This window comes from Dryobates pubescens, chromosome 36, assembly GCF_014839835.1.
Source record: "Dryobates pubescens isolate bDryPub1 chromosome 36, bDryPub1.pri, whole genome shotgun sequence".
Taxonomy (NCBI): Eukaryota; Metazoa; Chordata; class Aves; order Piciformes; family Picidae; genus Dryobates; species Dryobates pubescens.
In genome coordinates this window covers 3,697,270-3,725,267 of record NC_071647.1, presented here as the reverse complement: position 1 = coordinate 3,725,267, position 27,998 = coordinate 3,697,270, and the positions used below count along the sequence as shown (strand labels likewise).

Here is a 27,998-nt window from a genome sequence, read left to right as displayed (position 1 = left end):
GCTCAGCTGGTTGTGCAGAGAGGGGCATAAAAAAAGCTGGTTCGTGGCACAGGTGTCCACGCTGACTTGGGTGATCCAGGCAGCCGTGGGAGGAGAGGCTGGAATGCCCTACCTGGAGTTCAGAGTGCTCAGCAGCAAGTGAAAGCAGTCTCTTCAAAAGCTCTCTCCACAACTGGAAGAGTCCAGTGCTGCAGAGGAATGCCCAGTGCAGTGAGTGTGCCTGGAATGGGCTGGGGTTGTCTTTGATCTCTCATTTTCCATCACAAAGCAGTGACTGAATTTCAGAACCTCATTCTTCTCCCCTCCCCCCCACCCCCCCAACTTACCCTGTGACAACACTGTAACAGTAATCTGACTAGCTCTAAGAGAATGCCCAAAACTAGGAGCTGCCTGCCTCCCCTTCACTCTAAGGCACCCTTAAAAGAGGAAGATCCTAAGAGGGTAGGGACATGCAGCCCTCAGCTGTGAGGTGAAGCCAGTGATCTGTAGAAAAACATAAATAGAGACTAACCACACAGACTCACTCAACCCATTCAAGTCATCTACCAGAGCTCAGCTGCAGCAGCTGGGGCTCTGGCCACTGCACCACAGTTCCTTGGGGCTGATCCTTTCCCAGCTCAGGTCTGTCCATTTGTTTCCAGGCTCCTCTAGTAAACAGGCAGCTCAGCTCCTTCCCAAGGACCTGTGAACTCTCCTGGGCGTAACATTCGTCACCTTTTATGAACAGAGCCAATAAATTACAATGTCCAGAAAGCTCCTCTGGAAGCAGGTGTAGTCCCTGTTCTTCTAGAATTCCCAGTCATCCACCTCCAGCTGCTCCAGGTTTGACACCAGCCCGAAAATGCCACTGGGGTCCTGGGGCCGCGTTCCTTCGAAGTTGGTGATGGGGGTGACGGGGCGCAGCAGCTCCGGGAGCGCCTCAGAAGCACGGCGTTTGATCTGCACACACACACACAGCCTGACTGCTGAAACAGCCCCCCCCAGCTGCCCACCACACACAGCCACAGCTCTCTGTGGTTACAGGCAGAAAGAACAGGGCATGGCCCTCCTGCCTGCAGCCAGGGGCGTGCAGGGCTGTGGGCACTGCTAGCTTGTAACAGCTGAGTGCTTTGCGTGCAGCCAGCAGGGGTGCTCCGGTCCTGATGCTCTCCCTTCAGCGAGGCACCACCCTAAGCCATCTCAGAGCAAGGCACACAAGTAATTTCATAGCATCACAGAATCATTTGGGTTGGGAAAGACCTTTTGAAGGTCATCAAGCCAACCATTCTCCAACTCCACCAAGGCTGGTGCTAAACCACATCCCTCAGCACCACATCTGGGAGTCTCTGAAACACCTCCAGGGGTGGGGATTCAGCCACCTCCCTGGGGAAAACTTCAGGGGCAGGAGAACCTCTGCCTCTTGCCCTGGCATGGCTGGGGCTCACCAACCTGCCACAGAGCCATAAGCACTGCTCACCTCAGTTTGGTCTCAACAAGGACAAGGTTAGAGCTGTCCTGCCCCAGCACTCAACTGTGGGTGGAAAACTGGCAGACAGGATGGGCAGATTTACATCCTCTTGTTTAGAGGAGGAAGAAATGCTTTGAAAACTGCCTGCCCACCTCCCAGAACAGGAAGATCACTGAGCTGCACTACAATTAGTCACCAAACTACTAAGCCTTTCAGATTACAGAAAATTCAGCAGCTCCACATTCCCACCCTCAGGGCTAGGGACACAGCAAGACAGCTACTACAGAAAAGCCCCTGCCCTTTATCTGCAGATTAAACAAGATCCTTACCTGCTTGAAAAAGGGATGATTAAGCAGAGCACCTGCACTTGGCCTGTAGAAAGAAGCAAGAATCAAGTAAGCACATAGTGGAGACACATGATCCCAGAATGGTAGGGGTTGGAAGGGACCTCTGTAGAGCACTGAGTCCAACCTCCCTATCAGAGCAGGTTCACCCACAGCAAGGCTGCACAGGACAGTGTCCAGGTGGGTTCTGAATGACTCTACCACCTCTCTGGGCAGCTTGTTCCGGTGCCCCACCACCCTCAAAGTAAAGAAGCTCCTTCTCATGTTTAGATGGAACTTTCTAAGTTCAGCTTTGTGCCCATTACCTCTTGTCCTGTCCCTGGGCACCACTGAAAAAAGCCTGGCCCCCTTATCCTGACACCCACCCTTTAAGTATTGATCAGGACTGAGAAGATTCCCCCCCCCCCCCACCTCAGCTTTCTCCTCTCCAAGCTAAAAACCCCCAAGATGCCTTTGAAAAGAAAACTCTGGAGAACCTCTGCTAGCTCTGAAGGTTTAATCAGCCCTAGAGCAGTGCAGCTGTGTGCAGAGCAGCTGTCACCTGGTGTTACCTGAAGTCAGGGTTCCGCTGCAGGCACTGCTCTACGAAGTTGTGGAAGTAGGTGGAGAAGGTCCGAAGGTAAGGGTGCAGGGTTGGCTCTCCATTGGCTGCTCTCACATTGCTGACAGCCATGCTCTCACCCATCCCATAGTTAGCACTTGAACGGGAGGTTTTCATGGTTAGCTCATCAGCAGGAATTGTGGTGGTGTCTAGCAGGCAGGGAACAGTTCCATTCAGCTTCTCTAGGAGCATCTAGTGAGAGAACGAGAGGGATGGATTGAAGCTGCAGGAGATTTAGACTGGAGATTAGGATGAGATTCTTTCCGGTGAGGGTAGTGAGACACTGGAACAGGTTGCCCAGGGAAGTTGTGGAGGTGTTCAAGGCCAGGCTGGATTTAAGGAGGACACTGAGACTCTTGAAGGTGTCCAGAGAAGGACAACGAGGCTGGGGAGAGGCCTTGAGCACAGCCCTACGAGGAGAGGCTGAGGGAGCTGGGGGTGCTTAGCCTGGAGGAGGATCAGGGGAGACCTTATTGCAGTCTACAACTACCTGAAGGGTGGTTGCAACCAGAAGGGGGTTGGTCTCTTCTCCCAGGCAAGCAGCACCAGAACAAGAGGACACAGTCTCAAGCTGCACCAGGGGAAGTTTAGGCTGGAGGTGAGGAGAAAGTTCTTCCCAGAGAGAGTTGTTAGCCATTGGAATGTGCTGCCCAGAGAGGTGGTGGAGTCACCATCCCTGGAGGTGTTCAAGAGGAGACTGGATGTGGCACTTGAAGCCATGATTTAGTAGTCATGAGGTGTTGGGTGACAGATTGGACTTGATGATCTTTGAGGTCTCTTCCAACCTTATTGATTCTATGAACATGGGCTGGTGGGAGGTGTCCCCACCCACAGCAGCAGGGTTGGAACCAGATTCTCTATAAGGTCCCTTCCAACCCAAAAGCATTCTAGGATTCTGTGATTTGAAACAGAAGGGGCACAAACAACACCAAGACACAAGACCAGACAGCTCAGATTTCTCATGTCCTCACAATTTGGACATTCCCATCCTGACACCAAAGGTTCAACACAGAAGCAGCTCTATGGCAAAAAGCAGCAATGAGAAGGGAATTCCGGCAGGCACAGCACCCTTCTGTCTCCACATCCCAGTTCAGCAAGACACTTCCACAGGCAGGGAGGCAAAATGAGGCAGGACCAGCTCTCCAGCCTTACCTGAGTAGAAGGCATGTCTTTAAAGGGAACATGGCCATTTGCCAGCTCACAGGCTGTTATCCCCACGCTGTAAATGTCAGATTTTGCATCATACCCCTGGAGGTTCTAGAAGAAAAGGGAAAGAAAAAAAAAAATCAGCCCTGTGGAGCTGCATCTTGTGGGGCATGGGCAATGTCCAGACTTTCCTATGCAGAAGAGCAAACCCACCTGATTTGAGCAGAAATAGTACACACCCCATCTAGGTGGGTTTCTGGTAGTGGAGGGGTTTTTGTTTGTTAAAGCACACAGCTAAGGGCAACATTTATTGAACTGAAATCAGCCAGCTAGCAGGGATGGCATCTGCCTTAGTGCAGCTGGCATGTCATCAGAGAATCTGTGGAGATAGCTACATGAAAACTACTTAGTCAAATAAGCCTGATGAAATTCTACCCCTGGGACCACCCCAGAACTGGTTCCTCCAGCCTCTCCCTTTTCCTTGCACCTTCCTCTGGAGGGAAAGCAAGCACAATGTTCTAACAGGAGCTTCCCAGCAGTGGCCCCTTGCCAGGAACACAGCTGGAAACCCCTTGCTCAGGGTCGAGGGTTTTAAGGTAAAAAGGACAGAAAGCAAAGGATATAGCTCATCATGAGAAACAGTAACCCTGTGTGTCACTCCCACCCCCCAAGCAAGCCATCAGAACTCAGAATATTACAGAGGGACAGAACCACAGAATGCCAGGTTGGCAGGAACCTCAAGGATCATCTGCTCCAACTTCTCTAGGGCACAGCGGAGTTGAAACAAGCTGGCCCAGCACCCTGCCATGCTGAGCCTTAAGAGTGACCAAGGTAGGGGAATCCACCACTTCCCTGACTGTCTCAACATCTATCACTACAAACCAGCAGTTTGTGGGGTTTTTTTTTAACACACCTGCTGCAAGACTTCAGGACTGAGCCAAGGCAAGACTTTGATGCTGTATTTGGGGAAGTCATGAACAACTTTGAGCCGCTGCCCGTGGTTGATCATACTTAGGTTGCTCCTCAGGCCAGAGAGGTAAACCTTCCCATCCACAGAGATCAGGATGTGGCTGGCTTTAACACTCCTGAAAACAAAAACACAACAGTAAAACATCAAAAAACCATCAACAGCATCCCCCAAATGACTCTCAGTATGGAAGGGCACAGCAAAGGGTTTAAGGCAAGCATAGCTGAGATGAATTGCTTTCAGAGTCCATGCAGTAAAAGCAGTAACCACTAACGACTTTCAGCATCTGCAGTTTACTCTCACACAGGAGCACATCCAGATGGGTCTTGAAAGGCTCCACAGAAGGAGACTCCACAACCTCTCTTCACAAGACTAAATAGACCCAGGTCCCTCTGTCTCTCTTCACAAGACTAAATAGACCCAGGTCCCTCTGTCTCTCTTCACAGGAGGGATGATCAAGTCCCCCAGCCATCCTCACAGCCTCTGCTGGACTCTCTCCAGTAGATCCCTGTCCCTCTTGAACTGGGGACCCCAAAACTGCTTGTGGCTATTTGTTCCACAGTCACATTTTCATGCAGTTTAGCAAGCTCAGTGATCTGATTTCCCACGAGCATCAAACTGACTTGGTTCTAACAGCAAAGTGACACAAAACTTGGCACCGAGTTCCACATCTCCTCAACTGTCCCTGGCCCCTCTGCTCACATGATGAGCAGCGTTTCTGAGGACTTCCAACAGCAGGGAAAGGAATCATTCATGGTTTGTTTCAATACCTATGTACATAGCCCATATGGTGGATGTAGTCAAGTGCTTTCAGTACTCCTTGGAGGATATAAGCAATGGCCAGTTCGCTCATCCCATCCATGAAATGGGTACAGATCAAATCTTTTGCAGAACCTAAAACCAACCAAGACACCTCTCAATTAGTCAGGGAAAAAAACCCCAAAGCCCAAGGATACATCACTGGGATGGCACTTCACAGGATATGGTGGTCAGACAAAGAGTCTCCACCTACCATAGGCCATGAAAGATGTCACGACCCACAGCTCGTTGTCAGCGATGAATGTTGCTTTGTATGGCACAATGTTAGGGTGGTTGAAGAGCTTGGAAACGTGAAGCTCCCCCTAGAACAAGAGGAGATCTTCTTGGTTTTTGGGTCTGTGATTTCCTTTAGTAAGTGCAGAAATAGGAAAACAGCATTGCTAAGCACTGCTCTAGCTGTTTGTCATAGAATCATAGAGTCAACCAGGTTGGAAGGGACCTCAGAGATCATCAAGTCCAACCTATTACCTCTAACACCGCCTGACAACTAAACCATGGCTTCAAGTGCTACATCCAATCCTTTTTTGAACACCTCCAGGGACAGTGACTCCATCACCTCCCTGGGCAGCACGTTCCAATGGCCAATTACTCTTTCTGTGAAGAACTTTCTCACCTCGAGCCTAGACTTCCCCTGGCACAGCTTGAGACTGTGTCCTCTTGTTCTGATGCTGGTTGCCTGGCAGAAGAGACCAACCCCCACCTGGCTACAACCTCCCTTCAGGGAGTTGTCCTCTCCTAAACCTGCATTATGGTAGGAGGGGATTTGTGTTACCTGCAAGAAGGTGACCATTTCATTGGTGCAGGCCTCCAAGTTGACTCTTCTGACTGTAACATACTCTCCTGTGGGTTTATACCTGGCCAGGTTCACAACCATCAAGTCTTCAAAGCCTCTTCCTGAAAGAAAAGGCATTAAAGCTTCAGCAATACTTCTGGAACCACACACTTCTGGTGAACTCCTCCAGTCCTTGAGCCTTAAATCATCTTTACACTCATTTACTGAAACTATTTTTGGCCTTGTGAAAAAAAGAGAGAGAGTAATCATTCCATCAGACCCAACCTTGGCTTGCATCCCACCGAGAGAAACCCTCCCAGGCAGTAATTTTATCCTGTCTCTCAAGTTCAGAACTCAGGCAGAAATAGAATTATTAGGCCACAGCTCCAGCAAGAGCAGGGCCAAGTTTCAGGCTGCTTCTGCTGACTCTGTGCTTCACACTCAGTGTCATTAAGCCCCCACATGCCTCTTGCAGTTGAAAGCCTTTAGGGCTGGCATCTCCTCCCTTACTAAAGTGGTTTAAAACCAAAGAGGACAGGCAGCTACTGTCAAAACCAAGCAAATAAGGAAAGGACAAGGAATTTGCAGAGTTATTTTCCTTGCAAAGCAGACCTCTGACAGCATTACCTATGATAGTGAGCAACTCATAGCAGCTGCTGTCAGGTAGGAAGTTGCTCATGGTGTCCCTCTTAGGGGCAGAAGCTATCGACTCGGAGCTCGCCTCATTTGTCTGGGGAGAAAAAGCAAGGGAGTCAGGTCAAAAGAAATCAAGAACACATGCTGGATCACCTGCTCTTTATATTACCACACACCTCAAAATAATAAAGACAGTAGTGAATATAGAAAAGAGAGTTTTACTGCTGTTAAAATGACTTTAAAGGGTTATTTATCAATTGAAATCCAGGAGATGCCTCATTTCAGAAGATCCAGACATCTGTGTTTCAAAACCTGTAACAGGTAGGCTCTTCATTGCTGTAAGCCACAGTTTCTTTAGGAGTATTTGGATAAAGCCAATCACTATTCCCCAGGACAGCTCAAGCACTGCTTTATGCTAACTACCTTCCTCCCATCAATTGCAAACAACTTCTGGCCCAAGCAAAGGCCATCAAAGGAAAAGTCTGTTGACAGCACTTGTCTGCACTGTGACAGTCAAGAGTTCCTGTCTGATGCTTTTCAGCTGCTCATCTGTGGTGACAACAGTGCAGCTGAAGCTGCTTAGCTGAATGGTAGAAGGGATGAACCAACTTAGCCCAGGATATGAAGATCAGACACAGATGAAAAGAGAAGCTCCAAATAAAAGCAAAAACTTAGCTGCAAAGCATTAGTGCTTACAGGGAAAGAAAGCAAGGAAAGAAAAAGATCCCACAGCACAGGGGAAGCAGCACTCCCAAGGCCATCAGCTCTTCCTCACTTCATCTGACTTAAAGCTCTCTGCTTTATTTACATACACAGCAACCTTTCCAGGCAGGATTTTGCAGAAGACAAACTTCACTGAACTTCTTGCAAGTTCCATTACACCTCCTAACTCCCTCCAGTTTCCAAAGTCACAATAAAAGCATCCTAATGGTGAATCAAATGGATTTGGTGTCTAAGATCAGACTGAGTTATCTCAGATTTCCAGCACATTAACTGCCCCTGACATTTGGAACTCCAGCTCATTTTTTCCACCTCATTCTTCATCAACTGCAACTGCCCTTTATCAGACCTTTGCTCATGGTAGATGAAGCAGAAAAGGCTTCTGCAGTTTCCTAGGGGGACAGCAAAGATTCTTCTTTTCCCCTCCATCACTGAAAGATGGAAACAAGGACAGCTGAAAACCAAGGAACTTGCTGTTCTACACTCTGCCCAGGGTTAATGTAGTGCAACGAGCACAGACATGAACTTGCCCTGTGTCCCTAACTGTACCTTGGGAGGAAGCTAATCATAGAATCAATAAGGTTGGAAGAGACCTCAGAGATCATCAAGTCCAACCTATAATGATCAGGCTTCCCAAATTCCCCCTTTCCAGCTGACTTTGGACAGCACACCTTCACCACTCCTTGCCTACCTTGGAAACAGGGCTATTTTTAAGTGAAGGGGAAAGGCAAAACCTAAGAGTTGTGGAAAGTGCTGTGGTGGAATTCCAGCTCAGCTGCAGCACAGCACCTCCATCCTGTTTCAGGAGAGCTAACCCCTGAGATCTCAGCAGTCCCAAATTCTCTTTTTCCTAGTCCTGACACCACACAGTGTTGTTGCTTGGCTGCAAACAGGCAGCAACTTTCCCATTCACCCTTTCAGGCTTCTGTTTAAGATGCCTGTCAATTCTGATCTCAAATGGTATCATTTCTTCTTCCCAGCAATTTCACACAGTCCTGACAACAGCAAGATTGCCAGGAGAGAGAGACACAGGCAGATGGAAACCTCTGAAGCAGAAAGGCACCACCAAGGAAATGAAAAGCAGGAGGCTCTGATAAGCAGCATTATGGAGCAATGACAGCTGGTGAAAACACTGAGCAATATGTAAGTGGGTTTGCTGTATGAAAGTCCACTCCAGATGTAGCATAAGCCAACCAAACAGATGCAAAAAAAAAGTCAAATTAAATAATCTTATTAATGGTGGAGGCTGTTTCAACAGCAATGCACAAACACTGTCAATTCCTCTTAAAAACAGCCTTCCAGAACATCAGAGGCCTTCACTCACCTCCCTCCGTGTTAGCAGTGACCAGTAACTGAGTTAATGCAACAGGAGCTCTACCAGAAATGTATTAACATCACACAAGAGTTTCAAAAGAAAAAGCCCAAAAGTTAAACTGAAATGTCATCTATGAAATACTGCAAAAAAGGGAAAACAAAAACAAAAGCTCCTCTGTGGTTTCACACAGGACAACTTTTGGTGTATGGTCAAAAGCCAAAGCAGCTGCAAAAGGATGCCACCTATGCCGAGTTTTATGGCCTGAGATTCACGAAGAGCCTTCCAAGCTTGTTGACCTGATTTTAATTTGAGGTAGATTTAAGGGAATGAATCTCTGAAAGGCAGCTACTGTTAGAAATGCCACAAGGAAAAATCAGTTATGTGGTGCTAGCAAGGACCTGCATTTGCCAAATGCCATTCTGAGGTAGGAAGAGGCAATGTTTGTTGTGTTACTCCCCACCTCCTCCTTCCCTCACTCACTTTCAGCCTCTCTCCAAATTATTTACCTTTTGCTATAGCCCTGCTGGGGGGCAGGGGGGAAAAAAAGTTAAGTTTTTATTGAGATGTAAAAACCAAAATGAGAATCAGCAATAGCACTGCAGAAGTGTCCAACCCCCAAGTGAATGCTTTAACAAAACCAAACCAGACACTGATCTCCAGCTGCTCCCAGTCCAGCATATGCCTAATGCTCAGCAGTTGGAAAAAAAAAAGGTGTGAATTTACTTGACTTTATACAAAACACTCCCTCTACATCTCCTGTTTTGGTTGTGCCAGTAAATTGCAGACACTGGCACAAAAATCAATTACAAGCAGCCTGAACTGACACAGTTATAATTAAATCACGCTCGGTTCGTGTTTGTAATGAGCTCCAAGCCCAGCACCACCTGCACACTGAGATGCTGCAATACGGTGTGGGTAGGTGGGAAATGATGCAGACAAATATATTCTGTCATCAGCTGGTTGATTTGTCTGAGCATTGCTCAGTTGGAAGCAGACAGTGTGCAAGCAGGGCCTGCAGAAGCAAAAACCATCACAGTAAAGTTTTCAGCTGCCACACTGTGGCTCGGTGCTGGGAACAGACATTGCGTGTTTTTCAGAGGCAAAGCTCTCCAAGCATGCACAGAACTGGCTCTGAAGACACCAGACAAGGGGAGGTAAAATCAGCTCAAACTGAACACTGCACAATGTTTGGTTTTGATACTGGAGCCTCTGTTGTGGCTGAGAAATGAAATCAAAACCAAGGTGTTCAGAAGGGAAGATTGGTTTTGAATGGCCAAAGTGCTTTGGGCCTGTTTTCCCCAGGTCCCATAACCTGAAAGAGAGTTGTAAGAGATTAGCATCTCTGAGGAATCAGCTCTAAATCATCTTTAAAAAGAGACCCTTGGAGGGCTGGGGGGGGGGGAGGGAACACCACCACAAATGAAAATCCAAGAGATTCAGATTTTGCCTTCACCACAGGCAGTTTAGAAACCACACACCAAAATCTCCGCTCCAGGGTGAAACCTGTTTCCACACTTGTAGAGCTAAATACAGAGATGAAATAGATAACTAAGATTAAAAAATAAATAAATATATATATATATAAAAACAAATTAAACAAAAATCAAACTTCCACAAGGAATAATCTCCATGCAATGAACCACAGCACCACAGCCTGCAAAGAGTCACTTACTTTTCTCCGAGAGTCACCCGGAGGCTGCTCTGGAGTAAAGAAATTAATTGTTCACCATGTTGTGTTCAACAGACACCCATTAAAAATAGAGTTGGAGAACTCAGTCAGTAACCTGCATGACACTTTTGGATGGCAGACATGTATCTTATTTTTCACTAGACATTTAATTTACATACAAGGTTGCAGCACTAAAACTAATCCAAGTGCAGTGTGAGAATGGGAATTAAAAGAGGTTCAAACAGTGCTGCTGTTTGTGCAGTCAACATAAATGGGACCATTTCTTCTTTCATTCTACCCCTGAGCACATTCAAACATGACACATCCACTTTGTTTAAATAGAGAAGAAGCTACCTGAAGATCATTTAAAGCAGTGAAAATCCTTCTACTCCACCTGGAAGTTCCAGACATCCTTCCTATGCTCTGAGTGCTTCCCATGTCACTGACCAGCAATTGTGCATCCTAGTGAGCAATTTTGTTTGATACACACAAAGCAGAATCACAGAATGTTAGGGGTTGGAAGGGACCTTGAAAGATCATTGAACCCAACCCCTCTGCTAGAGCAGGATCACCTGAGAAAGTTCATACAGGAATGCATCCAGGAGGGTTTTGAATGTCTCCCAAGAAGGAGACTCCACAACCTCTCTGGGCAGCCTGCTCCACAGCTCACAGTGAAAAAGTTTTTCCTTAACATTCACATGGAACCTCCTCTGCTCCAGCTTGCCCCCAGCACCCCTTATCCTATCACTGGACATTCCTGAGCTGACCCTGGATCCATCCTCCTGACACTGCCCTGCACATGAATGAGGGCACCCCTCAGGCTCTTCTTCTCCAAGCTCAAGAGCCCCAGCTCACTCAGCCTGTCCTCAACAGGGAGATGCTCCACTGCCTTCAGCATCTTTGTGGCCCTGTGCTGCACTCTTTCAGTTCCCTGAGCTCCTTCTTGTACTGAGGGCTCCAGAACTGGACACAATATTCCAGATGCAGCCTCACCAGGGCAAAGAAACCCAAGGTCTCCTGCAGGCACACTGCAGAGCTACCAGCAGAGTTTCATAATCCATTTGCACTGAGAAAATTAGAATTAACCTGTCCAACCCCAAATCTATCTCTTGCATTTGGGAGGGGGGAGAAATAAAGTGGTTATGCTAAGAAACACAGAATGCAAGGTCTGAAAACAGCACTGCTATCAACATGAAATGGATTTCCAACTCAGAATCACAGAATAGTATAGGCTGGAAAAGACCTTTGAGAGCATCAAGTCCAACCATGACTTACTCCACATTAGCTTTAGACAGTTAGCCCAGCTTGAATAAGCAGGTCTGGTCCTTCAGATTTATTTCTCTCTTTGACTGTTAAAGATACAGATTTGCAAGCAAATTATCAGACCTTGCAACTAAGATAAATTTGTTCTAACAGTGTCACCTAGGGAGACAAAAACTTACCTCCAAACAACTCGAACTCTCTTAAGCCCTCAACAATGAACTTTTCAGACACCCACCGCTGAAAGGGAAAAAAAATTCCCCCCCCCCCCCCCCTAAGAATTAGTTATTCCATCCAGAGACAAGTTTCTTCTCCCCCACTCCCCACCAAAAAGCAGAAGAGAATCACAACACTTCAAGGAATTCTACTGTGGTGTGAAACCAATTAGGTACAAGATCAGAGCCACAGCTTTGCTTTGGACAAGGATAGTCTCTTCTTGTGCCACCACGATGGCATGCACCCAGCAAGCAGGCAGGTGCTGCTGCTTTGCCTGCCCAGCATGCACTTGCAATAGCATCAACCTAATTTTTGGTTCATTCAAATAAGAGCCTTTATACATGCACAGACAAAGAAATAACAAGCATGTCACAGCTCCTTTACGTAGGCAAATAAAGTTGTCTGTTTAGAGCCAAAATGTTTCAACTTAAATATTTTGACTATGCAGCTACTGCTTGAATGCAAAGCCAGGACATAAATATTTTAAAGCTGTTATTTTTTAAGTATTTAAATATTTTAAAGCAGAATTCATGCTTCAAAATCCACAGCAAGCATGAGGTTGTGCAGAGAAACGTTTCCACCAGTTTATTCTGTGATGGAAAGAAATGTATCTATGTGCACACATAGCACACAACAGAATAAGCAACTTTAGGCTTGCAGAGTGTTGATCAGGAAATTCAGATTAAATAAAAAAGCACTCCCACGTTAGAGTTGTCTACTTGGTTAAATAACTGGCAAAAAATAGCTTCTGCTGTTTAGGGCAAGGGAAGCCAGTCCTAGAAAGCACCAATGAGATGTTAGGTGATGATTACTCGAAGTTCATATATAGTAACATCAGTGTAAGGCACTAAAAGTGGTTTTCTCACCTGAAACTTCCTCACTTAAGAGGGTAGAACGAAACAAAGCTGCCGTGTTCAGCTTTCCAAGCTAAGTTTAGGAAAACCAGACAGACAGAAGCTGTCGGTGGTGTGACAGAAAAGAGGCGGTAACTTCTGAAAGGCAGGCAAGGGGAATCCGCATTCCCGCACTCTTTCTCCATTACGAAGCCCATGATGAACCCCTTGCACCGCACATAGAGGAGTGTACAGGCAGTAAATGCTCCAGCGCAGGGTTTTTAACCAGCGCCGAGCTCGCACAGGGTCCCCCTGCCCTACACCAGCCCGTCCCAACGAGACTCCCAGGTGCTTTCTAGGAGGCGGCCCCGCCACAGCTCCTCTGCACAAGCGCAAGGCTCTCTCCCGACACGCCGCCGTCTGAGGGAAGCTGGAAAGTGTTCAACACTCACCCTAATCCGTTCGGGTTTACTTACAAGAAAAGACATGGAATCCGCCTTTGTCTTACCACACGCAGCTCGGGAAAGGGACGGGCAACCTGCAGGGACAACAGCGGGTCACCGCCGAGCGCCTCACCCCGCCGGCCAGCGCTCACCTAACCTCGCATACCCGCGGCCCGGCAGCCCCAGGCCGGGAAGGCCTCAGCGGAGCGCTCAGGGCCCGCGGCAGCGCCGTCAGGCAGTGACCCGCTCCTCACTCAGCCCAGGCCTCTCACCCGCTCCTCCGGCTGCGGCCGCCGCTTACCGGCAGGAGACGCTGCGTGTGTGACGTCAGCGCGCCGCCACGTGATGTAGGAGCGCGCAGATCGCGGCGCGGCCGTGACGTCACGGCTGCAGCTCCCGCGCGGCGGGAAGCGGCCGGCGCCATGTTGGCGCCGTCGGGTAGCTGCCGAAGCTGTGCTCCCTGCGGCCAGCGCTGCCACTCTGGGGTACTGGGGAACAGGGCCTGCCCGGCTCTGCCCGTAAAGGCAGGGAACAAATCGTCCCCACCCAGCACAACCTGTATAAGGAGATGCCTCCTGGTTGCATGCCCTTGCATTCCACAACCAGCAGCCTCCAGGGAGCAGCTCTCCAGTGGAAAGAATTCCAGCGTGGGGCAGAGCAGAAGAGACCGCTGGGGAATCATCCAGTGCTCCCCACTGCTAAAGCAGGGTCAGCCACAGCAGCTTGCCTAAGATCACAATGTCCTGCTGGGTTTGGTATCTCCCCAGAGGAGACCTCACAACCTCTCTGGGGAGCTCCATGGCTCCAACACCCTCCCCCTGAAGAAGTTTTTCCTAACATTCCTCTGTCCTGGGCACCACTGGAAAGAATGTGGCCCCACCCCTTTCCCCCCCACACCCTTTAGCTCTTGCTGAGCATTGATCAAACCCCCTCAGAGTCTGCTCTTTTCCAGACTGAGCAGCCCCAGGTCTCTCAGCCTCTCCTATTCCATCCGAAGACATCAGCTCCTGGGGGTTTAAAACTCACACTGACACCTACCCCGGCTAAAGGAGGCTCCAAGATTGTATTAAATGAAAGGCACACACAGTCCAGCCAATTAAAGTTGGCAGGTGGAGTGTTTCAATTATATTTTACTCTTCATTAAATTGTTCATTTGAATGTCCATATTACAAAAATTAGCTGCCATGGCCCACAACCGTATGGGACTTCAGGAAAGCTGTCCACTTACTCAAAAGAGCACCAACTACTTACTTCCTTTCAAAAGAACCTTGTGAAACATTACCATAATCCTCTTTAAAGCTAAATAGTGCTAAGATTTCACACAATCTACATTAGGTTTGGCTTTAAATAATAATTTCCTTTTTTTTTTAAACCAACCATTATAAAATTTAACTCATCTGCATGGATCAGGTTACAGACATTTGCATTTAAATCAGGGTGAAGTTATCCTATGCTGGAACAGGAAGCTTTTAAGCAAGTGCTGTTGGAACAGCAGCTCGTTATTGCCTCAGAACCAAGTTTGCACTAAAGTATTGAACAAGAAAATGCAAGACATTCTTCCCCCCCCCCCCAAAACAACTCTTTTTTAAAAGTCTGTTACAAGCAACAATAAAATTCCTTCTGGACAGGAAGCATTTATAAAATGCAGAGCACACTCAAGTCAGCAAAGTGGCACTCACTTCATTCTCCCCTTTTCTACTGAAAGCCCTACAGTGATCATTTACCAGGCGGAGTGGATCAGTGTCCCCTGAAACATTTTGGCTTGCTTGGGGAAATTGGAGATACTTCACTGAATCTAGCTTCTGGCTGAAGTGAACTAGGCAGCAGCTGCTGATATCAAGAGGGGAGGGAAAAAAAAATACAGAAAAGGTTTTGAGGCAAACTTGTACAGTTAGAAATATTGAAGGAAAGCTCGCTGAAGCTGCTAACTCCTCATGCACTCACTCCTGAAGGAACACCACACTGACATTACAGACTTCACATTGTATTAAGCTTGCAGCATTCAAAACCACAAGTAGGAAACTTCATGTATTCCATTCCCTCGTGTCTAAAACCCATCTATGTGTTTTACACATATGCCAATCGTGCCCAAATACTGTTTCAGTCCCTTGTTTGGTGAAAAACAACAACAAAAAAAAAGATAAAAGAAAAAATCTGTTCTACTGGGCTTAAATCCCTGAAGAATCCATACTATGTATGGAAGGCTCTGTGTTTTGTGCCTTTACAAGCCTGATGCAAATAAATGCACAATAAAATGGTTATTGTGCAGTTTTCCTCCCCGTATTCCCCACCCCTCCAATAACTAAACCCAAAGTTTAAAACCAAAGCATGAATATGTTGCCAGCACGCATGGACAGGTTTACAATCTTCTGTTTTAAAGAACAAATGACAAAGAGCATTCAAGAATATTGCCTTTTTTTTTTCCTCCTTTTTTCTTTTTTTTTTAAAATAGACAAGTAGCAAAAACAAATGTATCCCACCTGGAGTGAAACTGCCAAGACAAAGCTCTCTACAGACACCTGCATGTCGCTGTTAATACTTAAGTTACACCAATGCAAGGAACGTTTCTCTTAATGGCTAGTAGTGTTCAAAGAAGCAGAGGATTCTGGAGTTCTGTAGGTCTTTTTACCCTGTCAATCACAATTCCGCAGGGGGCACTGGGATGCTTCTCACGAGGGAGTCACATCGCTTTCACTTTGATTTGCTTCATCTTCATCTGCTTCTTCTCCAGTTTCTTCTGCTCGCGCCGCAAAGCGGCTTCCTGCCGGCAAGGACAGAGAGAGCTGAATGAATGGGGCTGTGATTCTCCTCAAAGAGCAGGCTGATCGTTTCAGAAGAGCCAAACAAAAGAAAGACCTCCAGTGCTTGGCTTCACAGCTCTACCCACGTCACTGGCAGCCTCGGCATGTTTCAGAAAGCAACAGCATATGCCCTGAATGGCATCTGCCTTCCAGCAAAAAAGGACTCAAAGTTGGCCATCACTGGTGTACCCTCAGGCAGTCCTGGAGAGACTGCAGGAGAAACTTGGCAGCAGCTGGTGACCAAAAAAGGCTGAGAGACCTGGGGCATTTTAGTCTGGAGAAGGGAAGACTGAGAAGGGAGTTGTTAAATGTTTATAAATATCTGAGGGCTGGGTGTCAAGAAGGGACAGCCTCTTCTCACTTCCTGTGACAGGAAAAGGGGCAATGGATATAAACTACAGCACAGGAAGTTCCACCTCAACATGAGGAAGAACTTCTTTACTGTAAGGGTCATGGAGCACTAGAACAGGCTCCCCAGAAGGGTTACGGAGTCTCCCTCTCTGGCGACTTTCAAGACTGTCTGGATGTGTTCCTGTGCGACCTGCACTAGATTATATGGTCCTGCCCTGGCAGGGGGGCTGGACTTAATCTCCAGAGGTGCCTTCCAACCCCTAACATCCTGTGATGCAGTGTGATCTGTAACTCCACCTCACCTCCAGCCGCCGCTGTTTCTCAGGATCCTCTTCGTTCATGATCCTCTCCTTCTCTGCCCGTTTCTTCTCCTCCCGCCGGGACTGGGCAGCCTCCTGCCTTTGTACATGAGTCAGCTTAAGGAAGTTCTCTTCAACACGAGCCCTGTTCTTGTCAGCTTTTTGTTTACCCTTTGCACAGAGAAAAGCAAATGTGGTTAATGTGGATCCCCCCCCACCATCAGCAGGATGCAGTACCTCTAGTAGCCACATCACCATCATAAGGCTCCCAGTCTTAAGAAGAAGGATCCGATGGGAATGGCTGTGAATCCATACAGTGTTCAGGAGACAGCAGAGTACACACTACTCACTTCTCTGTTCAGACGAAACTTCTTTGCTTTGTCAATGGAGTAGATAACCATGCTCATCAGAGGCAGCAAAGACTCCATGTCCTTTGGGGAAGTGTTGCCTGACCCAGGCACTGGAACAGAGAATTTCTTGTTAATTCAGAGAGGTTGGAAGGATTCTTCTGCTTGCTGCAATGCCCTTTCCTAATTGCTTGCACCATTTGTGAAAAAAAAACACAGATCCTCTTTAGAAGGACATAACCAGCTAAAAGAGGCATCTAGCTTTGGAGATCCCATTTGGATTCCTCACACAGTGACAGGCACATCTCCCACACAGTCCCTAGCTTTATTAGCAAGGAATACAAACATAAGGGTTGAATTTGGGCTCTGGCATCACAGAATCACAGAATCAGTAAGGTTGGAAAAGACCTCAGAGATCACCAAGTCCAACCTATTACCCAACACCTCATGACTAACTAAACCATGGCCTCAAATGCCACATCTAATCCCCTCCAGGGACAGTGATGCCATCACATCCCTGGGCAGCACATTCCAATTACTCTTTCTGTGAAGAACTTTCTCCTCACCTTCAGCCTAAACCCCCCCCGGCACAGCTTGAGACTGTGTCCTCTTGTTCTGGTGCTGGTTGCCTGGGAGAAGAGACCAACCCCCACCTGTCCACAGCCTATCAGCTTCACTTGGAGCTATGACTTTTAATTCTGAAGAGAACTCTGAGCCTTTTCTAAAATAGACTCCAAACAGGCTTGGTTTTATTTCAAACCAGGGTTAAGCAGCTAACTGTGCAAGCTCAAACTGCAAGGTGTGTGGCTTAAAAACAAGTCACCTTGCAGGGGTGACCTAAGACACACAGCAGTAGGTATACAAGTATGAACTACAATCAATAATGGCAAGATTGAGTATTCTCTTATGATGATGTGCTGCTCAGCCCTCGGTTCTTGCTGCCATCTGTTTACTGGTTAATCAATGACCCTGTTACATGCACTGAAAGAATTTGTCATATAGTCTTCTACAGATGACTTGCACAGATAAAGCAGCACACTCCCAGCCACACACACAGAGAGAGAGGAATTATCTTACCATTAAATGTAAACAAAAGTGTCTTTTTAGTTTCGGGCAGTTTCGTAAGCTGACCCTCCCTGGAAGGAAAGAAAAGAAGTGGCTGGAGTGAGTGAAGACCAACAGAGGCCTGCAAAAATACAGAACATCTTGAAGGAGAACCTTGCCAAGAACCAAGAGTCACTTGTGAACTACACATTAACAAGATTCAAATAAACAGGACTAGAAGCCTGGATGTGGTGACCCAAAATGAAGTTTCAAACTGTTCAGATTCACCTTTCAGTGAAGAAGTTTCTTCTAACATCCAACCTAAACTTCCCCTGGTGAAACCTGAGGCCACTTCCTCTCATCCTATCACTTGTTACTAAGAGACCAACCCCCCACCTTGCTCCAACCTCTTACACAACTCCCTGAAAGAACAAGAAAGTCTCCCTAAGATCCTCCAAAGCCCAGCAGTTTCAGTACAGGGTACACATGCTGCTGTCTTAGAATTAAACCAAAGTCTGTTCCTTTTTTTGGAGAACAGCTGTAAATTTTGATATGGATCATTTATTTATATCCCTGTGAACATAACACACCCATGCAAAAAACCTACATGGCAACTCAGAGAAGATAAATCACCCACCACCTGGCAATTCTGAAGCAGCAGCTAAAAGCACCTCAAGACTAGGAGGCTCAGAGGGACAGAAGAGATTCTGCATCTGTGTATTTCTCAGCAGAGCTGACAATCAGCCTGAACACAAGCTCCCAAGCAATGGATTCAACAGCAGCATGCTCAGCCCTATGAGCTAGGGGTTTTATTTACACTGCAGACTTTGCTTAAACCTAGCTCTCAAAGCACTCAGATAGCACCTAGGTTAATGTTCTCCTCCTGAAGTTATTTCTTGGCCCTCAAAGTCTAACACACCATACACCTCCAGTGGGATTACTCCATTGTCTTCCAGGCAGCTGTGTACACTGTCACTGCCAGGTGTTGGCTGGAATTTGTAGCTGCCCAAACTAAGCCATAAGCAGCCCCCAAAAATAAGTATTAAGGCAGTACAGCACCTTCATCTTCTCAAGTAATGCAGCATTTGGAGCCGCTGGGAGTGGTTTTACTCTGCTTCACCTTTGCTCCCAGTTTCTCCCTGTGTGCATTCCAGCAGGCTTCACACTGCAAACAAGTCTGTCAGCCCCTGTTTTGGTTAGTGTTAGAACAGCTACTGAGGGGAGAGATCAAATGCTGTACCTACTCTTGCATAAGTTTTGGACCGGAAAACTGGTCCGAGAATTGGACGGACTCAATCTTGTCAGCGTAGTGTGTGAGGAAATGTATCATCTGGAAGAGAAACTGGGGTTAGTTCTTCCCAACACCAATCCATCTGCAGCCTGCCCACTCCATGTGGCTTTCCCAAAGTGTCCATATATATATATATGTATCTCACTCAGAAAATTGCTGTGCCCAGCTTACCACAACGACACCGCAGTTTAAACTGCCAATGTTTTTAGCTAGAATGGACCTCAATGCATGGAAGGAAGGTGAGCAACTCAGGTATCAGATACACGGCTCTCAGTTGGGATTTCCCAAGTCATTTGAGAACATTGTCATCTTTGAGGACATGCAGACACACCATCAATACCCCTCCTTCCAACTGGCTGCTGAAGCTGAACTTCCAGGCTTTGAAAGGCAGTTTGACATCTGCAGTTCAGGTCAGACTAACGAATAAAGACGTGCAAATTCCATCCTTCTCCCAGCCCTTAAGCTTCCTTAGGGTCTTGATTTCTCTAGCTCTCACTAGTGCCATGGGCTCTCCTGCTCTTAACAGGAGATAAAAATGAGAACTGTTTTGCACAAGTGCCAGAGTTACCAGAGAGGATTTGTACTGATTGATTCAAGATTACCTTAGCGTCCATCATTCCCTCTGTGACTTCCCCCATCTCTGACAAGATAGCCAGGGAATCTGGAAGCCCATATTTTGCACCAGACTTAGGTTTATCACTGCAGAACTCACTCTGTTTCAGAGAACAAGGAGAAATAATTAGAAATAAACACAAGCTTCCAAATGTCTTATCCAGACTGAACTGTTCCAGCACAGTGAGACCCCTAAAAGTAGCTGAAAAGTAACTCACTCAGCTTGGCTGAGGACAGGTATGAATTAAACAGAGTATCAACACTCTGTAAAGTTATTTCCCTTTAATAGTCAGGATTTAAAGGGAAAAAAAGACAAACCAGTTCTAAAGCATCCATGCTGGAATGCTCAGAGAGGATGAAGGCATTTTGCTTACATTGTTTGCTGTTTGGCATCCCACCAACCTCACTTCAGTGCTGTCACCTGAGATAAGTTAAAGGAGAAAAGATTCCCAAACCACTGCTTGTTATCACTGGATTCTGTGCAAGCCTCAGGGCTTGAATGGAAAGTTTGCATTCCAGACCACATCAAAGCAGATGACTTGGACCCAAACTTTCCACATCACATACTGCCAATTAAGGTTACTTTTCACAGAGGCACAGAATGTCAGGGGCTGGAAGGGACCTTGAAAGATCACTTAGTCCAACCTCCTTGCTAGAAGGATCACCTGAAATAGTTCATACAGGAATGCATCCAGGTGGGTTTTGAATGCCTCCAGAGAAGGAGACTCTGCAACCTCTCTGGGCTGCCTGCTCCAGGGTTCTGTCACCCTCACAGTGAAAATGTTTTTCCCTTATGTTTATGTGGAGCCTCCTCTGCTCCAGCTTGCACCCACTGCCCCTTGTCCTATCACTGGACATCACTGAGCAGAGCCTGGCTCAATCTTCCTGACACTCACCCTTCACATGTTTATAAACATAAATGAGGTCACCCTTCAGTGAAAAGGTCCTTGAAAAAGTGCTTTGTGCAAACTGAAGTGACTCTCACATGTATCCTGACAACACATTTCTGCCCCCTCCCAAATGAATCACACACCAAAAGATGGAAGCTGGCTTCCAATACTGCCAGCACCTGGTTAAGTTCAGGTATCTAATGACTTACATCCATTAGATAAAAATGCCCTTTTCCCCACACACAAATTCCAACAAGTAAGAAGTTTTCAGCTCTTCCCAAGAAAATAAGCAACCCCCAAAGGATGCTTTTCTACCCTATCATTTATCATGTCAGTGTTCCCAAGGTGCACTCGCATACCAGGTCCTGCATCTCCTTCTGAAGTCGAACCAATGCTTTTCTGGTTCCCACAGCAAACACATAGGTGTCCATATCTTCATCATTCATTGTTACTTTTATTTGCTGTAGAGCAGAAGGTTGTTAGCCCTGATCAGGTCAATACAATGTACTCTGCCTTCAGACCCTGGGCCAGATGGAGACCTGGGTCTTCTACAACTCAGAAGAACAAAGATTGAGTGAGGACATAGACAGCTAAGACAAAGGTTGTGGACTTAAAGCTTCTCAGTGTGATTTAAGTTGAAGTAGCTTTTTAATTACATTGAGTGCTCAGTTCATCATCCTGCTATAATGCTGCAGTGGGTATCTGCCCAGCAAATGAGTTTACAGCAACTAGAGCAGCAGAGCTGTAAACTCATGTGCTAGGCAGATATCCATTGCTTAAGAGCAATTGCCAACATCTAAATTAAATTCTTTAATAGAGAAGTAAATGCAATTACAGACACACAGAAGGAGTATTCACAGGGCACACAGCCACTGTTCTTCCAAATATAACCTCTCTTGGCATTTATGCAATTAGAGATTACCCTCATCTCCACCAGCAAAGGGCAAGGCAAAAAGCAACATCACAGGATCCAGAACAGCACATGCAGGGAGCAGCTCTGTTAGACTGGATAGAATAATCATTGAGTATTTCTGATTGTAAAACTGCTTTTAAATCAGGTTGAGGTCCTGAAGCATGATCAGTGGTTCACAAGACCACTCAAACAATAAAACCCATAGATAAAACAACTTCCAGTCACCAGCAGCTTGCATTTCACAGGCAGAAAAGAAACACAAATGATTACTGTAGGTTATTTTGACAGTTACTGAACTGAAAGATACAGAATACTACAGAAAGACATCTAGCAGGTCCCTTGTATGTTACCAGAACAAATTAAAGGCAGCAGAGCAGAGCCAGAGGAATGCAACAGCTCATCACAGCTAATCTAGAGGCCTGGGTACATACCACTTGATCAGAAGCTGGCCTCATCATGCGGGCAAGGACATTCAGCAGGTCTTGTCTCTTGAGAAACTGAAAACACAAGTTTGTAAACACAGCAGAAGACAGCTGAACACACCTAGCAGACACCAGTGGGGCTCAAGGCAAAAATGGGACAGTAACAAGTAGGTGTTTGTCAGGGTAATGTAGCTTTGAAGGGCCCTTTGGAAATCACCTGTACTGCTCAAAAGCAGGCCTGCTTCCTGCACTAGATGAGTTTCTCAGGGCCTTGTTCTCTCCTGTTAGGAGCAAAACCAACATGTGGGGCTGCCCCATCCCAGGTGCAGAACTTTGTATTTACTGTACTTCCTTGGAATTGCTGTTGGGTCATTCCTCCCAACAATTCTAAGCCCCTCTAATTGGCAGCTGGGCTCTTCAGGCTGCAATACACTTCTGGTTTCTAGTTTCTTTCTGTGCCTATTCTCTTGCCTACAGTGGTAGGCAGAATACAGCCCATAAGGACCTTTAGTCCAACCAATCTTCCTTTCATGTGCGTATCCAGAACCCTGTATCTGAATGTGAGCTAAAGAGGGAAGCTGGGACTCTTTGTTACTCACACCAGAAGAAACCAGCTTCTAGAACCTGAAAAGTGGTTCCAGATAAAAATGGCTACCAAGTCCCTCATCCTTACCTTGAGCTGGATGAGCATTCCTTCACAGCACACCCTTCCAGAGCACCACAAATTATAGATGTGCTCATTTTCCTGGTTTAGTTTCCCAGTGCTTGTAGCTTCCTTATTGGTGCCATCATCCCCTGAGGAAAACAACAGATGAAAATGGAACTGCAATGTGAAAACCACAGATTTAAACACCAAAGTTCATTAGTAGGCTCAGAACTCAGTAGTTGCTGAATTACCCCAGCATCACTGTGATGTTTCTGAGTCATTTATACTACACCATAACCTGATTTCAGCACTGGAAGACTGCCACACTCCCTCTCCACACCCAGAGCTGTCATCAGTGCTATCACGCATCTGCCTAGAAAAGGTTGCTCTCCTCTGTAGCCTGCACTTGGATCTGAAACCAGCTTTAGTCACATAAACTAAAAATGGATCCTAGTCATGATGGAACTCACCAACAAGAGCAAAGTTACTTTCTAGAAGCTCCCTGTGAGTATTGAACCAGGCATGAGCCAGCCGGTTGTTTTTGTTCTTCCCAATGATGTAGTTCATGATGTAAGCAAGCAGACCTGTCACCATCAGGATCTCCATGTAGTAACTCTCCCAGCTGTTCTGAAGGTGAGCAGGGACCTGGGGGGAGTGAATGAGACTGAAGGAGCAGATTCCATACACAAAGTGCTGGAGAAGCTTCACCCCAAACACAGCAACAACCTTCACAAAAGCTCAGCACAAAGCTAAGCCTACCCAACACTTTAGGCTCTGCTGGGACACAGTAATCAGAGCTAAAAACTGACAATGGCATTCCCAAAATACCTGGCTAAGCAAACAAAGTACTTGTCTCTTCCAAGTGAGCCTGTGCTAGCATGTGTCCTTCAGACTACCAACAGCCCAGCCTTTCATCCCACTGATTATTTGAGCTCAATGCCCTGCCCATCACAGCATTATCTGATCAACACCTAACTTCTGCTGGAATCCAAAGTGTTGCATTTTCAGGATGCCAGCAAGAGCCACAGGCTGTGGGGGGGAGCAGGGAAGCCTGACCTTGCCATCTTCAGAGAGTAATTTGCTGTTCTGCTATCACTGTATCACCCTTCAGCCAGAGAAGGAACCAAACCTTCACTTTCACTGCCAAGGCTAGCCAGAAGACTTAAAAAGAGATCTTAGGGATGATAAAAAATGCAGGTCTCAAACACCTGATTGTTCTGTAAAAGACTCTCTTGGGAGGCAACAGAAAGTTGACATGGAGGAGGACAGAGGGATTGGCTTCTAAAAGCATCAGAGGAGTCAATTTCTAGTCTGAAACTTTAGCCACCACCAAGCTAAAAATACACAGAGTTTATCAGAAGCACAGCATCATCACCACAGCAGGTTTGTACTGACAAAGCACAGAGACATTCTGGGATGTCTGCTTTTCCTCTGCACTAAATGGAGGTGACTACTCCAGCTCCTCCACTCCTCCCCATAATTATATGGGTAAAAGAAGCCAAGCCATACACTGCTTTGAGCAAAGCTGGAGGGGCTGAAGGTCTGTTTTAATTAAGAACTTCCTGATCTATACCTCAATTAACAAACAGAATTGATCCAAGGACTGCAGTTCTGGCACCTGAAAATAGAGATCAAGAGACCAAAGGCACCCACCTACAAGTTTTAATTCCAGAGCTGCTACTTAAGGTAGTATAAACCCTAGAATTGTTTAGGCTGGGAAAGCCCTTTAAGATCACTGAGTCCACCCAGTAACCCAACACTGCCAGGTCACCACTAAGCCATGTCTCTCAGCACCACATCTACAGGACTTAAATACCTTCAGGGATGGGAACGCCATCAGTGCCCTGGGCAGCCTATTCCAGGGCTTGACAACCCTTTGGGGGAAGAAATTATTCCTCATGTCCAACCTAAACCTCTCCTGGCACAACCTGTGGCTGTTTCCTCTTGTCCTATTGCTTGTTTCTTGGGAGAAGAGAACACCTCCCACCTGGACCCAGTCTCCAGGAGGTTTCCCTGGAGCTTCCTTTTCTCCAGGCTGAACAAACCCAGTTCCCTCAGCCTCTCCTCACAAAACCTGTGCTCTGGACCCTTCACCAGCTTTGTTGACCTTCTCTGGGCCCAGAATGCAGAACCAATGCAGAAGGACACACAACTGGGAGTCAGCACACCTGGATCACATTCTGCTGCTATCCTGTTGCATTATTTCAGGCATTCTTTTTCTCTCTACACTTTTCCCCATTTCTGCACTGTCTCTTGTTAATTCAAACAGCAAATTCTTCAGCACAGGTTCTCTCTTACTGTACACATGAGCACCAATGACATTAGTGGCATTAAAACCAGTGCTGAAACACCAAACAGAAACATTTATACCTACATTAACTATTGTTATGGGGTCCTTATTTTTGCTATGAGATGCATCTGGTTTCTCTTCATAGCCTTCAAACTCCTCATCATCATAGGGTTCATTCTCAGTATCACCCTCCTAAAGGACAACAAAAAATTAATCACAAACAGCCTGAAAATCCAAAGCCTGGCAAGCAAAATCAAGAAGGAAAAATGAGAAAGGTGTAGAAAGGCTGTTAAGAAAGACATAGAGAAAGAGAATGAGGCATTACCTGTGCATCTGTATCATCAAAGTCTTCCTGATTCTCATCCTGACCTTCAAGCTCTACAGTGGCTTCTTCTTCATCATCTTCTGTAGTGATGACCCTCTGAGGGGACTCTGTGACTGCATCTTCATTAACATCTTCAAATTCAGCAAAGTCATTATCATCATACTCCATAATGTCATCTCCATCCTCAAACTCATCATACTTTGCCAAAGAAAAACTCCATGGGATGAACAGGACAGCAATTAAAATATATAAATTCTTCATTTTTTTCACTGAAAAAAAATACTAAATTAAGTTAAACCATTAAAATCAAACATTACTAAAAAGCCTTATCACACCTCCAGTAATACCCAACTTCCACAAACAAATTAAAACCACAATCAAGTCAGACCAGGAAGAGAGAGAAAACACCCTTCCTGATCCTGCCATCCTCTGCCTAAAGAAAGTGAACACTCCCCTACCAAGAAACAACTCTGAAGCAAGGGTCTGGAGCCTCTTGCTTGCAGCAGGAGCAGCTGAGGCACCAGCAAGTTTACATCTGGCCAAGCTGTTCAGATGAGCAACCTCTGGAGGTGGAGATGTTCCACTACAAAACCAATTCTTCTGCAGCATCTGAGTGAGTGTTGCCAGCTCACTTCAGAGATCACTCTGCTGTGCCTAGACTTGTTACTAGTTAGCAATCAGACACAGATCAGTGGAAGGGGAACGGCAGCACTGTCTCTTAAAATGTATTTAATTAGTGTAAGCAGCCATGCTCCACTAGTTTAAAAGTGCTCATCTTTGGTGCTCTGGGCTGCATGCTCAGAATCAGGTCCCAAAACACCCAGCACTATTTCTGTTTTGAGAGAGTTTCCGTTGTAAGCAGGAAGGAGATGGATATTGCACTGGCCCCAAAACAAGAGTATGCTGGGGCTTATGAGACCAAAGCTTTCTCCCCAGACCTGCCAGAAACCTGTGGTTTGTTAGTTCATCTTTTTCAGCCCTCAGCTTCCTCTGTCTTCTCTGCTTGATTTCAAACCAGTCCCAGTCTCCCATCACTAAAGTCCAAACTCGGAGCCTGACAAAGCAGCGGTGACCCTGCTCCCCCACTTTACCAGCTCCTGTGGAGGATCAGACTTGGCAGCAAGACTCGTTCTGCTCCCTCACACAAGCAGATCCGAGTGGGGACTTGAATGTTAATGAGAGTGTTCTCTTAAAAACTTGAAATAGAAACGATTTGTTCCCAAATTAGATCAGCACTCCTCCGAGTGCCACATACCGGGAGCCCACTGCTACGAGCGACAAGGACGGCTAAAATAAACACCTCTCTCAAAGGCTCCTCATTCTAGCGAAAGCCCGAGCAGAACGTGTTCACAGAACATTAATCAGGATGGAAACACATCAAGGAGAGCCCAGGAATTCAGCACACTGTTTGGGCACGTCACAGTTTTATGCGAGTTTAAATAGAAGACCAAAACTCTACCTACAGAGGACAGAATTTGCATTAAGAAGTTAAAAACACCACAGCAACGGAGCCGCCTGCTCAGCCGAATCCCAGCAGTTTCACGGTAAGAATTTCGAGGCTATTTGAGTACTTCCACTCTCAGAAGGAGCCTACAACTCCATAAAGCTCTATACAAAACAAACTTCTGCAGCCAGTTCCAAAGACAGAGCTGATGCGGGAAAACCCTGAGCACTCCTGGAAGCTCAGCCGTCTCTGTCACAGCGCAGAACGGGTTCTAAGTACAAACACCTCCATATGCTGCGGCAGGCCTACCCCGATCCACACGCCACGGACCTCCCCTTGCAAGAGTCGTCCATTCATCCACTGAGCCCCACACAGGCGGGAGAGAAGGGAGAGGTGCTGGGCCCCCACCAGCATTCACCTAAAGCGGGGACACCCACGACGGGTGCAATCGCGACTCCAGGCACACGCCTCCGCTCCGAGTTCCTTCCAGGGGCACAAGTCAAGGTTATCGAGACTAAAATTCGCTCCCTGCCATCCCGCCGCCGCGGGGCGCAGGCCCCGTGCCTTGCCCCACACGGCCGACTCCCACAGCCCTGTCCCGCACTCCCGCTCACCCTGCCCCACTCTCACCCCCCAGAGGGGTGCTAGGAGCCCCAGGCTCCCCAGTCCCACCGCCAGCAGCCGCGGGGCACAGCACAGGCCCACACACCCGGCGCCCTCAGGTGCAGGCCGCCCCTCGCGGGGGCACTACGGAGCCGAAACCGGCCGGTAACGGACAGCGGGTAAGGGGAGGGGTCAAGGCTCTCCCGAGCGCCCCAGGGAGAGAGCAGCGGGATGCCCAAATCCCGGCTGAGCTCAGAGCTGCCGTCACAGGGGTACGAGACCGGCCCGGGACCGCGTTACCTGAGTCACGCGGCGCCCCCACCGATTAGGCCCGGCCCTCACCCTCCGCTCAGCGCCCGCCACCGCGGCCGCAAGCGGCGCAGGCTGCGTGCTTTGCGTAGCGGGGGGCATGCGCACTGGCGGCTGCCCGCGGCGGGCGGCATGTGCGCAAGGCTGTGCGTACGTGTACAGGCGTGGGTGGGTAGGCAGCCTCCGCCGGGCACCGACGCTCCCTGCACGGCCCCGAGGCTAC

The 27,998-nt window shown here is 47.3% G+C and overlaps 2 protein-coding genes across 9 annotated transcripts; both read right to left on the bottom strand.

Moving 5' to 3' along the window:
- Positions 1 to 307: 307 nt before the first annotated feature.
- Positions 308 to 13,509, bottom strand: STRADA (STE20 related adaptor alpha). Of its 8 annotated transcripts, none has more exons than XM_054176680.1 (13): positions 13,461 to 13,509; positions 13,198 to 13,283; positions 11,879 to 11,936; positions 10,440 to 10,468; positions 6,724 to 6,826; positions 6,097 to 6,218; positions 5,518 to 5,626; positions 5,276 to 5,399; positions 4,452 to 4,623; positions 3,545 to 3,649; positions 2,343 to 2,584; positions 1,777 to 1,819; positions 308 to 939 (listed from the first exon to the last, which is right to left on the bottom strand). In XM_054176680.1, exons 2-13 carry the CDS (start codon positions 13,231 to 13,233, stop codon positions 787 to 789), a joined length of 1,296 nt encoding a protein of 431 aa, XP_054032655.1. In that variant the 5' UTR covers positions 13,234 to 13,283; positions 13,461 to 13,509; the 3' UTR covers positions 308 to 786. The 8 variants fall into 8 exon arrangements, with proteins under 8 accessions (XP_054032655.1, XP_054032657.1, XP_054032656.1 ...); XM_054176682.1 differs by having other exon boundaries at positions 13,222 to 13,283; positions 13,461 to 13,508; XM_054176681.1 differs by having other exon boundaries at positions 13,490 to 13,506.
- A 1,975-nt stretch (positions 13,510 to 15,484) lies between these two features.
- Positions 15,485 to 27,816, bottom strand: CCDC47 (coiled-coil domain containing 47). Its single transcript, XM_009910518.2, has 13 exons — positions 27,767 to 27,816; positions 25,420 to 25,688; positions 25,179 to 25,286; positions 23,275 to 23,449; positions 22,832 to 22,953; positions 22,168 to 22,233; positions 21,183 to 21,284; positions 19,924 to 20,034; positions 19,275 to 19,360; positions 18,064 to 18,122; positions 16,990 to 17,099; positions 16,643 to 16,810; positions 15,485 to 15,949 (listed from the first exon to the last, which is right to left on the bottom strand). Exons 2-13 carry the CDS (start codon positions 25,678 to 25,680, stop codon positions 15,869 to 15,871), a joined length of 1,449 nt encoding a protein of 482 aa, XP_009908820.1. The 5' UTR covers positions 25,681 to 25,688; positions 27,767 to 27,816; the 3' UTR covers positions 15,485 to 15,868.
- Between the last annotated feature and the right edge of the window lie 182 nt (positions 27,817 to 27,998).

Bases quoted from the DNA above. Each gene is read 5' to 3' on its own strand.
- STRADA (XM_054176680.1), bottom strand. From the start codon at position 13,233: ATGTCTTTTCTTGTAAGTAAACCCGAACGGATTAGG. The intron at 11,937-13,197 runs GTGAGTGTTGAA...TTTCCCTTTCAG, and splicing joins GTAAACCCGAACGGATTAGG to CGGTGGGTGTCTGAAAAGTT. The intron at 1,820-2,342 runs GTAACACCAGGT...TTCTTTCTACAG, and splicing joins CAGCGGAACCCTGACTTCAG to GCCAAGTGCAGGTGCTCTGC.
- CCDC47 (XM_009910518.2), bottom strand. From the start codon at position 25,680: ATGAAGAATTTATATATTTTAATTGCTGTCCTGTTCATCCCATGGAGT. The intron at 23,450-25,178 runs GTAGGTATAAAT...CACTCCCCCCAG, and splicing joins ACCCCATAACAATAGTTAAT to GTCCCTGCTCACCTTCAGAA. The intron at 22,234-22,831 runs GTAAGGATGAGG...TTGTGTTTTCAG, and splicing joins GAATGCTCATCCAGCTCAAG to TTTCTCAAGAGACAAGACCT.